The sequence below is a fragment of the Pteropus alecto genome, unplaced genomic scaffold, assembly GCF_000325575.1.
Source record: "Pteropus alecto unplaced genomic scaffold, ASM32557v1 scaffold131, whole genome shotgun sequence".
In the NCBI taxonomy this organism is placed as follows: Eukaryota; Metazoa; Chordata; class Mammalia; order Chiroptera; family Pteropodidae; genus Pteropus; species Pteropus alecto.
The window spans coordinates 12963294-12981301 of NW_006434709.1; the positions used below are offsets into that span (position 1 = coordinate 12963294).

An 18008-nucleotide genomic window follows, 5' to 3' on the forward strand; every position below is an offset into this window, starting at 1 on the left:
GTTTTTCTTTAGTGAGTGTAGCCAGGGGTTTGTCAATTTTAATCTCAAAGAACCAGCCCTTTGTTGCATTTATTTTTTCTATTCTTTTGTTTTCAATTTCATTTATTTCTGCTCTAATTTTGATGATTTCTTTCCTTCTGTTGACTTTAGGTTTCATTTGTTCTTTTCTAGTTTTTTTAGATGAAGCGTTAGGTTACTTATTTGGGCTCGTTCTTATTTTTGGAGGTAGGCTTCTAATGATATATCATTAGAGGTAGGCCTCTAATGATTTGATATGTTATACTATCATTATCATTTATTTCTATATATCTCTTGATCTCTGTTTTTATTTCTTCTCTGACCCAGTTATTCTTCAGTAGCATGTTGTTTAATCTCTATATATTTGAGGTTCTTCCTATTTTCTTTTTGCAGTTGATCTCCAGCTTCAAAATATTATGATCAGAGAATATGTTTGGTATGGTTTTAACTTTTTTATATTTGTTGCGTCAATCTCTGTGTCCCAGTATGTGGTCAATCCTTGAGAATGTTCCACGTGCACTAGAGAAAAATGTATAAGCAGCTGTTTGGGAATGGAAGGCTCTGTAAATGTCAATTATGTACAGTTGGTCTAATGTGTCATTTAAAGATGTCATTTCCTTATTGATTTTCTATTTGGATGAGCTGTCTATATCCGATAGTGGGGTATTTAGGTCCCCTGCTACGATAGTGTTTTGGTCTGTTTCTCCCTTTAGTTCTGATAGTAATCGCTTTACATATTTTAGGGCTCCCTGATTGGGAGCATAAATAATAATAAGTGTTATTTCTTCTTGGTGCATGATTCCTTTTATCATTATGAAGTGTCCCTCAGTATCTTTCTTTACCTTTTTTATTTAGAAGTCTTTTTCATCTGCTCTTAGTATTGCTACTCCCACTTTTCTCTGAATGCCATTTTCCACCTTTTCACTTTGAGTCTACATTTGTCGTTGGGGCTGAGATGTGTCTCCTGGAGGCAGCATATCTTGGGTTTTGTTTTATGATCCATTCTGCAGCTCTGTGCCTTTTTATTAGGGAGTTCAATCCATTTACATTTAGGGTGATTATTGAAATATGAGGTCTTCTTATAGCCATTTTATCTTTTGCTTTCTGGTAGCTCAGTGTTTCCGTTGCTTCCTTGTCCATGCATTTCTGTTTTCTTTATTTTGGTTGGCTTTTGTAGGTTTTCTCTCTGGTTCTTCTTGTTTCATGTTATATATTTCAGTTCTGAATCTGTGGTCTGTGGTTACCATTACAAATATGTAAAGTATAGTTATATATATACAGTTGTCTATTTTCTTCTGCGCGTGCCTTATCTCCATTCCCCTTTGTGAATTTGGATCTTTGAATCCTCCCCTTTTCAGGCATTGTTGTCTCAAGTCGTCCCTATGTATGCTGAATATTCATTACTATCTTGTTATAACAATTCACTTCTTATTGTTTAAGCTATAATGCCCTGCTCTTAATAAGGGTTGTACTCCTCTGCTTCTATTTGCCTGATAGTCACTTTACTCCTAATTATGTATTTTTGTTATTTTGTTTTAAGTGAACTGACCCCTTTCAGTATTTCCTGTAGTGCAGACCTCGTAGTGGAGAATTCCCTCAATTTTTGTGTGTCTGGAAAGGTCTTGATTTCTCCTTCATATCTAAAGGAGAGCTTAGCTGGATACATTATTCTAGGCTGGTAGTTCCTTTCACTTAATAGTTTAAATATTTGGTTCCATTCCTTTCTGGATTGTAAGGTCTGTGCTGAGAAGTCTGGTGATAATTCTTTTTCTTAGCTGCCTTGAGAATTTTATCTTTGTCATTTATTTTGATTACTACGATACAATGTATCATGGTGAAGGCCTTTTGGGGTTGAGATAATTGGGTATTTTGTTGACTCGTTGAATTCCAAGCTCCAGGTCATACCTTAGATTTGGGAAATTCTCGTCTACTATTTGTCTGAAAATGCTTTCTAGTCCCTGCTCCTTTTCCTCGCCTTCGGTAATGCCCATTATTCTTATTTCCTCTCTTCATGGTATCAGTTGGTTCTTGTATTTCTCTTTCATTATTTTTCATTCTTTGGTTTCTCTCTTCTTTCTTCTGATTTATTTCTAGATTTCTGTCTTCAATATTACTGATCCTTTCCTCCATTTGGTCGACTCTATTTCTCAGGCTTGCTATTTCATTTTCAACTCTGGCAGTGTGTTCTTCATCTCCAGAATATCTATTCTGTTCTTCTTGAGGGTTTTAATCTCCTTGCTCTGCTCATCTAGTTGTTTTTTTCATTCCTGAAATTGTTGATATGATTTGTTTTGGATCTCATTGAGTTTTTCAGAAGTACCATCCTGAAGTCTCTGTCATTTAAGTTGCATTTAATGGACTATTTCTCTGTCTGGGCATTAATGGAAGTGTATTCTGTTGTTTTTCCAGAAAGAAGATTTATTAAATAAAGGTCTCTCTTTAGCGTGCTGCAAAGAAGGCGCTCTTCTTTTGGTTTCCAGTAGGTGGCGTCTAAGCCTCTTGGATTCCTAGCAGTTTTGGTAGAGTTTGCTCAGATTCCCCTGGGGCTCTGAGGTGATCGGAGGGTATGGGGGGAGGGGCCCTTTGGGTCGGGGGTTGGAGGCTGCAACTCAGCCTCGGTTTTGCAGCCTCCACCAGCAAAAATCAGCTGTTGTTCCTCTGCGGTTCCACCCTGCTTCTCTGCTTTCTGCCCTGATGACTGTGCCCTGTAGCCAGCGGGCCACAGCTCACAGCTTTCTAAGGCAGAGCTATTCAGGGAACTGGCCACAGGAACTCATGCTCCTTCTCCCTTCCCCCTCATCTTGCAGAGAGCTCCAGAGGCTGTGAGAGGTAGCTTCAGAGTTTGCTTAGATTCCCCCGGGGCTCCACAGTGATCGGTCTTGGAGTGTATGGGGTGAGCGGCCCTCTGGGTTGGGGATTGGGGTCTGCCACTCAGCCTTGGTTTTGCAACCAGGGTCAGTAAAAATTGGCCGGTAAAAATCAGCTGTTGTTTCTCTGCAGTCCCGCCCCACTTCCCCACTTCTGCCCTGATGACTGGGCCCTGCCACCCACCACAGGAAGCTCATAGCAGTCTGAGGCAGGGCTGTTCAGGGAAGTCCCAGTACCTTCACCCCTCCTCCTCATCCTGCAGGGAGCTCCAGAGGCTGCGAGAGGCAGATTCTTTATTTCTCCCAGTCCACCACCTGACACTCGGGGATCTGACCTGTGGTAGTTCTTATGCGCAGATCCCACGCTCAGACATGCTGGTGTCCAGTTTTGGTGTTTTTTGTTGAGTTTTAGATGTTCAGCTTATTACTGTTTCAAGGGGAGAGATCTAAGGACGTCTCTGACTTCACCATGTTTCCACCTCTGATCTTTTTCCAGCTTTCATTTTTATTTAGTTTACAGTATGAAATAGATTTGATTTTTAACTTCTGCAGAAATAAAATTGAGGTGAACATAACTAGTTTTTTGGTCCTTAAGAGTCTTCTTAAAGTATCTGTTGTTTGTATATGACTCACACTGCTACTTAAATATGTTGTATTGGTTATAAAAGTAGTAAAGTATTTTTTAAATTCTGTGTTTCAGAAAACCGAAAAAAGTGAATTTCTAAATTTCTTCTACAACCATTGTATGCATGTTCTCACAGCACCACTTTTGACCAATACTTCAGAAGACAAATGTGAAAAGGGTAAAGTCTCTTACTTACCTGTTTGTCATTTCTGTTTTTAAAGAGTGAAGTAAATATTATAACTGAGGCTGTTTACTTGGTTCTTTAAATGACAGATAAATTCCTACTGAAAATTTTAAACTACAATATAAAATCATGATTTGTTTCTGAATGTCTGTATTAGAGAATGATATAGAAAAATATGGCAAAAAGTATTACACCTTGAGGAAGAGAGATGTAAACACTTAGCAAAAGGAAATTGCTCCCAAAGTTGTTAGAGGTAATATCTACAGTGAGTAAGGGTAGACAGTGTATTGCCTACATTAGAAAATCTGAAGATACCATCATTTTGGAGAACAATTTGGTAATACAGTAGAAGTTCTCCATTATCATAGCATAAGGATCAGAAATGGATGGGTTAATCAGAAAAGTTGGTTAAAGCAAAGCAGTTAAAAAAATAAACTCTTTGTAAGCATTTCCTCTACATGCTGACTCATCTGTGGGTATTTTTTACAGAGTCAAGGCTTTTTTTTAATACGTGTTTTTTATTATATTTCTGTATTATCTTTCTTCAGTAAACTACACTCATAAGGCATCTCTATAATTTCTGGTTTCAGTTTATCAAAGTGGAGTGAGAACCTAAAGTTAATTTTTAAAAAGTCTGAATGCAGAATCCTACTGCAGTTTTATGTACTTCCCATTAAGTATTCACAGTTGTGTATATCTGATTTGGCAACATTTTATTGAGTTCTACTGTATTAGCTTTCCGTATTATGTAATATCTACTATATTTCATCAGTTTGTAATATTTAAGTAATATAGTCATACTACCAAATATAACTGGCATAAACAAATCATCGATTCATCAGAATACAACTCAACTTGTGAAATGAGATATGTATGGGACAAATTCTCTGAGACTCAGGTCAGTTTAGAAAATGTTTACTAAACTGATAAAGTTGTACAATGGGCACACTCACATAATATCACCCGTTCCATTTCTGAGTATATATCCTAGGGAACATTATACATATGCATGACAGATATAAAAATGTTGTATTCTTCGTGGTAGGAAAATTGAGAAAGTATGGTATATTCATACTAGAATACTATATAGCAGTTAAAGTAATTGAATTTTGTCTATCTGACTAGTTCTCAAAAATATAAAGTTGAATGGGTAAAACATCACAGAACATTTTATTACAGAATGGTTCCATTTATATAAATTAAGATAAATGCATTTTTAACTTTCATTTTAAAATAAAACACTTTAAGCATACAGAAATATTTATATAATAGTAAAAGACACCCATGTACTTCCTATTGGCCCTTTCAAAACTAACTTGCCATATACTTTTCAGATTCTTTTTAAAGGAAAATTACAGCTACTCTTGGAGTTTCCTATGTACCTCTTCATATTCTTATTTCACCTCACCTACCTCCATCCCTTAGAGAATGCTGAATTTGGAGTTTATCATTCCTTTATTTATTATTACAACATGTATAATATTATTTTTCATATGATATGTTTTGACTTCTATTGTATACATTATTCTATTTTTTTCTTTATACCCATTGCTTTTTTTGAGATCTGTCCATATTGATACTAGAGTTCTTATTTATTTTTAACTCTTACATTCTCTTGTATGAGTGTATGCTGTAATTTAGCCATTCTGCTTCTAACATTTAGGTTGTTTCTAGCTTTTTGCTATTACAGACACTGCTCTGGTATACATTCTTGTGTTTTTCTATACAAATGTGCTCTAAGATGTGTGCTGAGAAATTGGAACTTATAATCTTCCACTTTTTTAAAAATTCAATCACCTATTAACATATGTGTTATTCTGGAAATTAAGAAATTCCTATATGCAGAGACATATCCTAATTGTTGGACGATAACTAAGATAAAAGAAAATATCTTATCTTTAGTGGCAGTCTCACTTTTATCAAAGTAGGATATTGTCTTAATAATTTCTCATCTGTACCCATTTCTGTAAAAGATTGCAGATAGAAATATAATATTTGACTGAAGCAACTAATTCTTCATGGTTATTATGCAGGTCAAATGGGATTATGATAAAAGATGTGCTTTGTATATTGTAGTGCTAGGGAAATGTAAGATGTTATTACTGAAGTAACTGACTTTAATTTTTTTTATTAGATAATATAGTTGGATCTAACAAAAACAGCACAATTTGTCCTGGTAAGTATAAATTCTTATTTTATTAATTAATGAAAATTATAAAGTTTTTCCTACTCAGAGTATAAAGCTACAAAAGGTGTATTTTCAACAAAAACAAAACCAAAAATACATTTACTTTTTTCTTTATTACAAAGAAAAAAATTCAACTTTCTCCACTATCAAAGATGGAAAACCATTTGGAATTTTGTTGTTTTTTTCTTTCTATGAATTTAGAACTTATTTTCTGACATTTTTTGAGATGTCTGAATATTGAGGATTTTATTATCAGTTTATTATTTTTGAGATCTAGTAATCTATGGCCAGTTAGTTAGGAACTAGTATTCAGAACAGCCCTTATGTTTAAGTGTTGTTTATGAATCTGAGTGTGAACACTGTTGCTTCTACTTGTAACATTGTACCAGGTATGAGTTTTTAGTATGGAAAATATGCCTGTGTGTGCCTAGCATCCTGTCTTTTTCTACCAGGCTCATCAAAGTGCTGAGAAGAGAGCCAGTTTCAGATAAGGAGACAGTTCAGAGATTGGATTAGTTAGAGATATAATGAGTAATTTTATATCTTAATTTGAGAAAGTGAAAACAAGATATTTAATCAACACTGTAGATCATCGTTACAAAATCTTTTTAAATAAAATTTGGGAATTTAGAAATTAAAAGAATTTGTTTTTAATGGTTCACATATTGGTGTGTTGTTGGCTGTTAAACAAATTGGTCTGGAGTAAGTAAAACTGCTTACTTGCATTTAAAGAAGCAAAGATCTTTGATATACCTGAATCATATTTTGTATATTAATGGTCATCCTGTTATTAAAAAGAATGTTAATTTATTCATGATAACAGCATAGTTCCACAAAATATTTGTATATGTAATATTAAAAAATAAAACAGTTGGATTAAATACTGTAAATTATTCTATTCTGTGAGACTGTGATTCCATAATTTGCTTACGGTTTAATATTTACTTGACTAAAGCATTTATAATAGGCATGGGTAATTACCAGTTAAGCCCTTGACATATATTCAGTTTTGATGTTCAGGAGGCAGTTTGAAATCATTCCACGAATGTATAAACCAAAGCCTCTTGAGAAAAAAAAATGCTAGTGTGTTTCAGTAGGCCTTTTATGGATATCATGGTTTGATGTTAAAAAGATTATTGTTAACACAAATCTTGATGTAATGTTTTTCACTTGTTATTCAAATAGCCAAAAATATCCTTGAGGTACTTCTTCTCTACTATGGACCCTTGTTATATTTATTAATAATAATAATAATGAAAGCATGTATTAAAAAAAAACATTACGAAGAAAATCTCAATGCATTGAGGATTTTATTACCATGTTTGTAGATTTTTATTGAGGGTTTTTCTCTTACTATTATTAAATATTTTATACAGGAGCCTTAGAAAAGTCTATTTAGTAGGTGAAACTAATAATCCTAGAGAATCTGCTTAATGAAAAAGTAAAAATTATAGCTTCTTTTATTGATACAAAAATGAGAAAATACAGTTTTACTTTTGCGCTAAATTATAAATGTAAGCTTTATTCTCTTTAATATATTGCAGTATTTTATTTTCATAAGACGTTTTTCTTTGTAGATAATTATCAAACAGCACAGCTGCTTGCCTTAATTTTAGAGCTACTCACATTTTGTGTGGAACATCACACATATCACATAAAAAACTATATTATGAACAAGGACTTGCTAAGAAGAGTCTTGGTTTTGATGAATTCAAAGCACACTTTCCTGGCCTTGTGTAAGTAACAATTTAAATGAATAGTCTTGTAAAATGTTTTAAAGAATAACATTTTTAATAGAGATAAACGCCAAAGTTACCCATGTGAAAATATTTTTAGCAGTATATATACTATTAAAGAGATGATTATGAGAAGTACTGATCTTTTATTTAAAGGATAAGAGAAGTAGGTCATAGTGCTTCCCCACCCACATTTGCTCACATTTAAGTTAAGTTAGCTTAACTTAGATAATACCATGTACAATGACATTTCACTAATAGAACCAGTCCTGCTGTATTTTACATCTGCTCCATCAAACTGTCATTTAGTAGTGACTATATTTTTGAGATACGAGCCTTGATATTTTTGTGTAACTTAGGTTATTTATTGAACTTGTAAAATATTTGCTCCAATGCTGAGTTTTGGCAAACTATAAACTTTCCTTTTCTCTTCATAATTTTACCTCCAAATAAGGATAAATAAGCCTCTTTCTCCTTCCAAATAAAAAAGAGCTCTGAGCATAAAAATTATAGTTGAAATTTAAGCATTTAACTTGATGTGTAGAGAAAAAGTAATCTTTATTTTTACTTTATTTTTAAGGCCTTAAAATAGCCATTGTCAACTGCGTGCACCATTTCTTTTCCTTCCTTCTTCCATACTTCTCCAAATTTACATAAACATTCATAAACATACAGATTTTTTTGTTTTATTTTTACAAAAACAAGATATACTAGCACACTTCTTAGTCCTTTAATAGGTCATTGAATATGGTGTGAACCAATTTTTTTTTTTTCCTGGAGGAATAACATCTCCTAGAGTGGCTTTTCCACAATTTATTTTGCCATTCTCTAATACATGGGTTACAAGATTGTTTGGTATTTTGCCACTCCAAACAACACTGTAGTAAATAGCCTAGTATATAATTTTTTTTTTAAGTACTGGTTTACTTCCATAGGATAGATTCCCAGTAATGGGATTGGCAGGACAAAATGTTTATATATTTTTAATATATCCTTTAAATTTTTAATTTAACATAGCCTCCAGATTAGTTTCCCAAGAGACTGAAGGACTTGACATTCTTTTAATACTTGGTGTTACTGGTTTTTAAAAATGTTATCAAGCTGATGATAGAAAATGGTATTCTATTTGTATTTTAATTTACGTTTTCCTTGACAATATGTTTTATATTTTACTGCTTTTGTATTTTATCTGTTGCGAATTGCCTATTTTTTTCTTAGAGCTCTTTTAATATTAGAGATACTAATATTATATTTTGGGAAAAGATGTCTCAGTCTCATTTGTCTTTCATCTTTGCCTTTGTTTATGATATTGTTTTCCATGACTTAAAATTCTTTTAAGTCTTCTTTTTGTGGTTTTTGGGTTTTTTGTCTTGCTTAGAAAAGTCTCCTAAGCCCTAACATTGTACAAATATTCTCAGCTTTTTTATAATATTTTTATTCCACTTTTTACATTTATATATGAAGTACATCTGAAACTTTTTTTGCATGTTTTGAAGTGAAGCATAGCTTTGTTCCTTTCTAGATGGATAGCCAATTGTGCCAATACCTTTGTTAAATAAACTATATTTTCTTTACTGAATTAAAAATATCACTTCATTATGCAGTAAGTTACTATATATAATTGTATCTTATTTCTGGATCATCTGTTCTTTTATTTCAATAGATGAAATAAATGGTAATGTTTATAATGCCATTATAGTATCTCTGTTAAGTTAAATACCTGAAGTCACCTCTCACTTTTCTTTTTCATAATTTTCTTGGTTTTTGGATATTTGTTCTTCCACAATAACTTAAAAAGTAATTTAATTATCATTTAAAAATATTTAATGAATTTAAATAATTCATTGTGATTGGATTTACGTAAAATTTTTATATTAATTTTGGAAGGATTGATGTTCTCGTGATAGATTTTTCTATCTGGCTTTCTATAAATTGTCCTTTTTTTCCAGGCTAATATTTTTTTTAAGGGCTGTAAAAATATCCAGAAAGATAAATGGTCTAATGATATATATGGTCTAATATGAAGAGCATACTTTCACTGCATTGTTTTCCTTCAGTGGCCTTCAAATTATAGGAAGCAGTGATTGTGTCATTTTTTTCTTTTATTATATGATGCAGAATTTCTGAATCAGTATCCCTCTGTTTTCTCATTCATAAATCAAATGCATTTTTCATCCATTGTTTAGAGGGAGCGTATTTTTTTCTGTTCCACAAAGAGTACTTTTGTTTTCACAACTGGATGATAATTCAGTAGAGTCAGTTTCTCCCATAGTCGACTTCTCTTAATGTTAAAGGAGTAACCTGTCCTGGCTTGTCTTATCATTTTCACTAGAATAGTCTTTGACTTGATCTTGGTAAGGGAGACCCTGGACAGCAACATGGCAACAGCACCCCTGCAGCCACCATAACAGGTTCAAAGTCTAAAGAGTCCTTTTTGATGACTACAAAGTAGCTCCATTTATATGGTATATGGTCATTTAATGAATCTCTAGTATTTAGATGTTTATATTGCTTCAAGATTTCTATTTATAAGCAATGCTGTTTTAACTATAGCTTTGTGTGCATGTCACTTCATTCACCAGCAGTGTGTGAGAGTGCCATTTGCTCACATCTTTGTCAATACTTTTTTTTTTCAATCTTAAGTACACTGTTTCTTACTCCACCACAAAAAGAGGTGATGTTATAAGTCTAGCACTTCTCTCCACACTGTTTTAGTGTTACTGTTTATCATACATTTTTACCTTATGTGGCCTGTTTCTGTTTTGCTCTCAGAGAACATTTAGAACCTCTTTCAACAGGCACAACTTCTTTTAATGACTTCCATCTATGGACAGAAGGCTGAAATAAGAGCCAATTAATAAAATTGGAAACCTTGTATTTTGAAAGATTTGGCTAGTGGTACTGATAGAATAAATTAAACTGGAGAAAGATTACAAGTTAAAGGATCGCCAAACAGAAAAATAAGGGATTAAAATAAGTCTTTGGTGTACCTTACAAATTTTAGCAGGTAACATTGCTAAATTTATTTAGTTTTATTTCACTAGAGAAAAGACTAGTTAAAAGGAAAACTTTTTTCAGTATTCTAAAATGTGAAAAGCCAAATTATACTAGATTCTGTTGTTCTTTTACAAATATGGTCTGATCTGCCACAGTACATGTTTACCTAAGGCAAAATAGGTCATAAGCAATTGGTAAACAAGAGAATGATGTTATTATGATGTGGAGGTAACATTCATTCACAGATGATTTTTCCAAGGCAAAGGGAGCTGAAATAGTGGGAGTGGAATTCTAACCTTCATCAGAAAAGTAAAAAACCTGTAGCTCTCCTGTTAAACTGATAGGAGGAACACCTTTATCTGTGTCTTCAGAAAATTTAAAAGTACCTACCTCCAAAGCTCCCTACCCCTGAGGTAAGACAATCTTGGTTCTTGGCAGGTTGCACCACTTCTGTGCCCACCTTAATGACAGCCTTGTACTGATTCTGAACTGCCTTCACTGTTTTGTCTCTATATCCCCCAGCATAGCTTTGAGTACTGCCCACATTTGTGTTCTGTGGCTTTTGTGTATTTTTTAACTTTTCTGCCATGGAGCCACCTGCTTAGGTAGTTCGTTTATCTCCCAGTTGCCAATTAATTGTTTGTTTGTTTGTTTGTTTGTTTTGTCAGTTCTGGCTACAGAAGTTGTACAGGTTTTGAGTGGTCTTTCTCTAACTGTATTTTTCTCAAAGCCCAATTAGTTTTAGTGTACAGTTTTGCTTTTTATTCAGAAAGAACATGTAGATAGGTTTATTCAAAAATACCTATATAATAATATGAGTGAGATCATTGACTTTATTCCCTGTATCGTTTTTAATTAGGTGCTCTTCGTTTTATGAGGCGGATAATTGGCCTTAAAGATGAATTTTATAATCGTTACATCACCAAGGGAAATCTTTTTGAGCCAGTTATAAATGCTCTTCTGGATAATGGAACTCGGTACAATCTGTTGAATTCAGCTGTTATTGAGTTATTTGAATTTATAAGAGTGGTAAGTTTATATTAAAGGATTCTTAGTAAAGCAAAATAATTATGTTTAGTGATGTTAATATTTTAAATTGTGAAATTTAACGTAGTCTTTTAACTCATGTTTACTCTATATTTTCAGTTCCATTTTTATTGTCCAGCTGTTTCAGGATTGTATTGCATATGTGGACATTTCAGTAAAGCCTGCCATTCATGTGATTTCTTTGATCGATTGTAGGAGTAGTGATAAAAATGAATAGAAAGATTGAAAAGTAATTCCTTTGGTAGACATTGATATGAGATGTTAAAAAAATAGGATGTTAGCATGGAATTTTAAGTTGAAGAGACCAGGGAGTTAGATGGACTACTCTAACTGCCTTATTTTACAGATGAGGGACTCGAGCTACCCAGAATGATTAAGTGACCTATTCAGGAGCATCCTTTTGTTTAGGAGCACAGTCATGGTTTGAAGATACATTACAGCTCAGCTTTGGGCAACAAAAGTTTCATCATAAAAAGATCTGGAAAGAGTTCTACATGAATAACAGGGATAAGACAGATAACTATAGAACTGGTACAATAAATTTGCCCTCTCCCACACATTGATATTATTTCACCAGGGAAAATGGCCACATGGTTAGAACTTGAAAAAGGGAAGTCAAAGCTAGAAATTCACTCTCTAGTTTTGTTTCTTACAAACTAGATTTCTACCAATGGCATGCTATCTGAGTGACTGGATTGTTTTTGTGATAGTGGTCACTTGCCAAGAGTATGATTTTCAAAAGACTGAAGAGGATACAAGTACTGCTTTAGCATTAGAAAAGAGGAAACATAGTTAACTAGCTGAAGCTCATCAAGTATCTGAACCCACATTCACTGTATACTATTCTAAAGAATCAGAGATTAATTTTTACATTTTTTCCTTCAAAATTTTTGATGAGATACTGATAAAATAAATTGTAGTGTTCACAAACACATCCCTATACCTGTGATTGAATTTGTTTTTCTAAAATTAATTTTGAATGATTGATAAATGTACTTTGAATCCCAAAACTTAATTAATCTTTTTGTTGGTATACAACACAGCACCATTTTACCTAGGTTTCTAATTTTTCTTCTTTGCATATTTTTCAATTGAGATATCCAGGGGAACTTATTTAAATAGTTAAAATCCTTAATGCAGCCAGATTATGGTGGATCTTTTAAACAAGTAGCCTGCTTATTTCTTATTAATATTAAAGTCTTGAGTCACAACTTTATTTTTAATAAAGAGCCTGCTTTGTACCCATGCATTTGCAATGATCATTTGGAATGATTCATTGAGAATTTAGAAGTTACTACTGTCAATTTATTTCACAAAGATTATACCATTGAAGACTGTGGGTGTAAATGAGTAGTATCAAGTTAATAGTTTATCCTATCTGTATATGTAATATAGTCTGAGGAATCTATGTTATGTTATTAAGGTAAGGCTTAGCCCACTTTGATAGAAGTTAAATGAGGAGTCATTAAGTAATATCTAAGATTTATTGAAAATAGAATTCAAAACCAGCTTTCTTATTAGCTTTTCTTGATCAGGCCATCCAACCTCTCTCAGAGCTTCAATTTTTTTTTTCTGTAAAATGGAATAATAAGACCTATTTCCTAGAATTGTTAGGATCAAATGAAATTGTACATTAAAGTGCTTTTTAAATTGTAAAGTGCTATATGTAAGTGCAAAAAACAATACATAAACTAAATCCATCTACTTCTGAAATGTTTTTTTATAATTCCTCAAAAAGGCTCCAGTGAATTCCTTCTTCTTTTTTTCAAGTTTTCTGAGGAATCATGGCTCATGTATAAAGAAACTAGGACATTTATTTTTGAAAGGTGATTTTGAAAAACATTTTTTGATCAGTTTTGAAACAAAAAAAAAAATTGTTTTTCTCCTAACAAGCATTGTATTATATTTGAAATCTAAATTTTGTGCTTATACAGGAAGATATCAAGTCTCTTACTGCACATATAGTTGAAAATTTTTATAAAGCACTTGAATCGATTGAATATGTTCAGACATTCAAAGGATTGAAGACTAAATATGAGCAAGAAAAAGACAGACAAAATCAGAAACTGAACAGGTATTGGTATTGGTTAACTATATTGCATTTATAGCCTATAAATTTATGTTCTAAATTGTCTATAGTTTGGATCTTATATATGAAACTTACCCAGGAGTTTTCTTCCCATCATTAGATAGTACAGGGTTATATGTAGGAGAGTAGGATATCCTCCCTACCTGGCATCTTTTAGATGAAAAAGTATTGCTCCATATTGTAACCCAAGGTAAATTTTTAGTTTAGTTTATATTTTTTAATCTTTTGGAATGTTCTCTGGTTAAATCTTGAATCACAATCAAGATGATTGTGATATAAATTTTTCTCGGTTAAAATTACTTCAGCTCCTCTTGGTTATACCTACTTATTTTAAAATTTAATCTGATCACAAACTTTAAGTCATTACTCTATATTTGTGGTATGTTTCTTACAGTGTACCATCTATATTGCGTAGTAACAGATTTCGCAGAGATGCAAAAGCCTTGGAAGAAGATGAAGAAATGTGGTTTAATGAAGATGAAGAGGAGGAAGGAAAAGCAGTTGTGGCACCAGTGGAAAAATCTAAGCCAGAAGATGATTTTCCAGATAGTTATGAAAAATTTATGGAGACTAAAAAAGGTATTAAAATTTTGAATTTTTGAATAATGCATCTTATAATTGTTACAGAAATTATTCAGTTGCTTGTAGGTCTGGTCATAGTTTATAAAGCATGAAGGACGTGACTTTTATTAAATATCAGTTTTAAATTATACTTTTTCTAAATTTGTTTGAGATTTCTTTTCATATTTAAAGTGTTTTTCTTGAAACTTGCCATTTTATGATGGTCTTCATTTGCAATTTAGAAATTGCATTGTCCACTTGTACTTTGCCTTCTGTGAACAGTATTGGCTTTTTTTCTGTTCTGAAATTGCCAATAATAGATACCATATAGATTCATAGGAACTTTCCAGGGCACTCTGCCTTTTGCTGCTGAGGAAACTAAGCTCAAGTAACTTTGCTCTTTGAAATTTTAAAATCATAAAAGTTTCTTAAAGATACAATATCAAGAATAGTGAAAGTAAAATTTCCCGTCTTTCAAAAAAACTGATTCTATTGACTGAGAAACTACCATTATTGGAGTACAGTTCTGCATACATCATCTAAATATTAGTGATTTCTTACTATATTTTTCCTGAAACTGCTATTCCCAGTCTCAATTTTCCACTCATTAGTGCCATCGGTTCCATTTATTTTAGCCTGTGGAACATATAGCCTATTAAAATGTATTAAGAATAGGCATCTTTTAGTAGCCACATTTTTCTACCTTTACCTATTCCATTACAGGCACTGTCCTGACTGACTACTGTTGAAAGAGGCAAGCAATGAGGCCAAACTTGAAGTACTGTTATCAAGTTAATCATATACAAAAATAGTAGCAACCAGATGCTAAAGTATAATAGACACCTATGTCATAAAAGACACAGATACAGAAACATGGAATATTCAATAGACATGAATATATCACTGTCTTTAGGTATTTGAATTTCTGACTTGTGGGAGAGAGTATTATGTTTTTACAAGGAACATAGAAGTATAGAGTTAGTGAGTAGAAGTGGCAAGGAGACAAAGGAAGAATCAGACAACTCATGTGTCCTTGGAAGTGTCCTAGATCAGTATAGAATTCTAGCACAGGGTAGCTGATATATTATGTGATTCTTAAGATCCTTTCTCATCCTGAGATTGCTAAGATTCCATCTAATAAAAACTTACCACCATATGCATCATGCTCTACTCTTTTAACTCTTCTAAAGCAAAGATAGTGTTACAAGTTTTTAAATTATTGTTCTTTTCAGATGCTTTGAATGAGCAGTATTTACTGATAAAGGTTCAAATTTTACTTTCACTTTAGCAAAAGAAAGTGAAGACAAAGAAAATCTTCCCAAAAGGACATCTTCTGGTGGCTTCAAATTTACTTTCTCCCACTCTGCCAGTGCTGCTAATGGAGCGAACAGTACAAACAGTAAATCTGTAGTGGCTCAGACACCACCAGCAAGTTCTAATGGATCCTCTTCCAAAGCTACAAACTTGACTACATCAGTAACAGCCACCAAGGTATGTAAAACTGCTCTCCACATAAACAAACTTTGCTTTTTCCATCTGTAATGTGTTTTTTATGTTTACTGAAGAAAATTTGGATAATAAAAATAATTTAAAGAAGAAAAAAAGTTGCACATGTCATCAGAGAATATGACTCCTAACATTTTCTTTAAGTATGTGGGTTTATGTGACACTTGAGGTCTTTCTATAAATACAGCTTTGTATCCTGCTTTTATTTATTGTAAGAATTTTTCTATGTTATTAAAACATTGACTATAGAATTTAATTTTATTAAGCTGTATGATATTTGTAAGTGTCCCTCTCCCCCGCTCCAGTATTATTTTGGAGCACGTAAGTCGATTCTGCTATTTTACTGATATGACTGCTAGTGTTGTTGCATTTTAAATTATTTTCTTGGATAGATGAATAGAATGTTTTCACACATACTATCAAATTCCTCTCCAAAAAGTCTATACCAGTTTATGTTATCATAAGCATTGTATGAATATGCTTGGCTCACTGCAGCTTTGCCAGTGTTATTATAATTATTTTTAATCTTCGCCAATTAGGTAGAAGAGACAGCATGTCTCATTCCCAGTTGCGTGTGCTTTGTTAGTAATCAGGTTGGTTATCAGCCTTCTGAATTTGCTCGTCTATAAGTTATCTGTACATAGTCTTGTTTTAAAAATCGGCTTTTGTGTTCTTAATATGAACAAATCTTTAGTTAAGGATAGTAGCCTTTTTGTTATTAGCAGAGCAAATGTATTTCCCATTAGTTTTTTTATAAACAAGTTTAAATTTTATATGAAATTTTTTTATTTTACTTACATTTTGATTATATATAACCATCCTTTTCCCAAAAATGGAGTGGCTTAAAATAAAAAGGCATCAACCTAGGTCAATGTTAGTATAAGAGTAGAAGGACAAGAAGTGGGAAATGCCATAGTAGTAGAAAATCTAACTGATGTGTTGCTTCCTGTTTTGAACACAAAATACAGGTCTGCATTTATCGTTTTACAAAAATGTAGAATTTTTATTCAATATTATAGTGAGGTGTGCTCTTGACTGAAATTCACAGATGTAGCATTTTCAGCGGGATTCAACAGTTTTTGAAACACAGTTTATGTTTTCTAACTAGAAATTTAAAATTTTTTACTTTTCGATAAGACAGTTTAGTGTGATATTGTGACACTATATTATTTGCTGTAGAGTTATATTTTTTAGGTTCAAATCTTAGCTCTGCCTTTTTCTAGCTGTTTGACCTTAAGTTATTTAATATTTCTGGGCTTAGTTTTCTCATTTTAAACAAGAATAAACGGGATTCAAAGTTTTTGAAACACAGTTTATGTTTTCTAACTAGAAATTTAAAATTTTTTACTTTTCGATAAGACAGTTTAGTGTGATATTGTGACACTATATTATTTGCTGTAGAGTTATATTTTTTAGGTTCAAATCTTAGCTCTGCCTTTTTCTAGCTGTTTGACCTTAAGTTATTTAATATTTCTGGGCTTAGTTTTCTCATTTTAAACAAGAATAAAACGGAACCTACTTTATAGGCTTGTTGTGAAGATTATTTTTTTTAATTAGAGTTGACATTCAGTATTGTATTAGTTTCAGGTGTACAACATAGTGGTTATACATTTACATAATTTACGAAGTGATCCCCCTAGTCTAATACCCACCTGGCACTTACATAGTTCTTACAATAAGATCAAATTATTTAATAACTGTAAAGAGCTTAGAACACTACTTGGTACTTTCTCAATATAGACTAGCTTTTTTTTAAATCAAAGTAATAAAAGCACTTACTTTCAAAAGTCAAATAGTATTGAAAGTACTGAAAAAAATCTGTCATCTTTTTCTCTCCACAGAGATAACTTTGAACTCTTCTATCTGTATCTTCTATTTCTAAATAATATGTTAATGTTGCTATATCTTTTTTTAACAAGTTTAGACAATTTATTAAATTCTTGTTATGGTAGATGAGAATTTAGTACACATGAACACTCCTTGCCACCTCCTTAACTTTATTCCTCTCTGTATCACAATTTTTGGTTAAAACATTATTTGATAATTTGATAGCTATAGTTATAAATATTCTTTATTCATGAATTTTTTCCTGTTTTTTTTTTTTTTTACTTTATAGCTTTTCTAGTTTCTACAGTGAATAATTGCCACCAGCTTTTCATTTATTGCAGTAGTTATGTGTCACTCACTAAT

General features: G+C 32.4%; 1 protein-coding gene and 1 pseudogene across 2 annotated transcripts in view; one reads left to right on the top strand and one right to left on the bottom strand.

The window, feature by feature from the left end:
• The window catches only part of PPP4R3B (protein phosphatase 4 regulatory subunit 3B), a 57576-nt gene that overhangs the window by 31949 nt on the left and 7619 nt on the right, over positions 1-18008 (top strand). Inside the window, exons 9-15 of one of the 2 annotated variants that reach the window (XM_006909588.3) lie at positions 3586-3688; positions 5829-5870; positions 7460-7618; positions 11475-11644; positions 13597-13736; positions 14146-14330; positions 15601-15803. In XM_006909588.3, coding sequence (XP_006909650.1) covers positions 3586-3688; positions 5829-5870; positions 7460-7618; positions 11475-11644; positions 13597-13736; positions 14146-14330; positions 15601-15803 — 1002 coding nt within the window. The remainder of the gene's footprint in view (positions 1-3585; positions 3689-5828; positions 5871-7459; positions 7619-11474; positions 11645-13596; positions 13737-14145; positions 14331-15600; positions 15804-18008) is intronic. The other variant, XM_006909589.3, reaches the window with a different exon arrangement.
• LOC112477893 lies at positions 7634-11468 on the bottom strand (annotated as a pseudogene).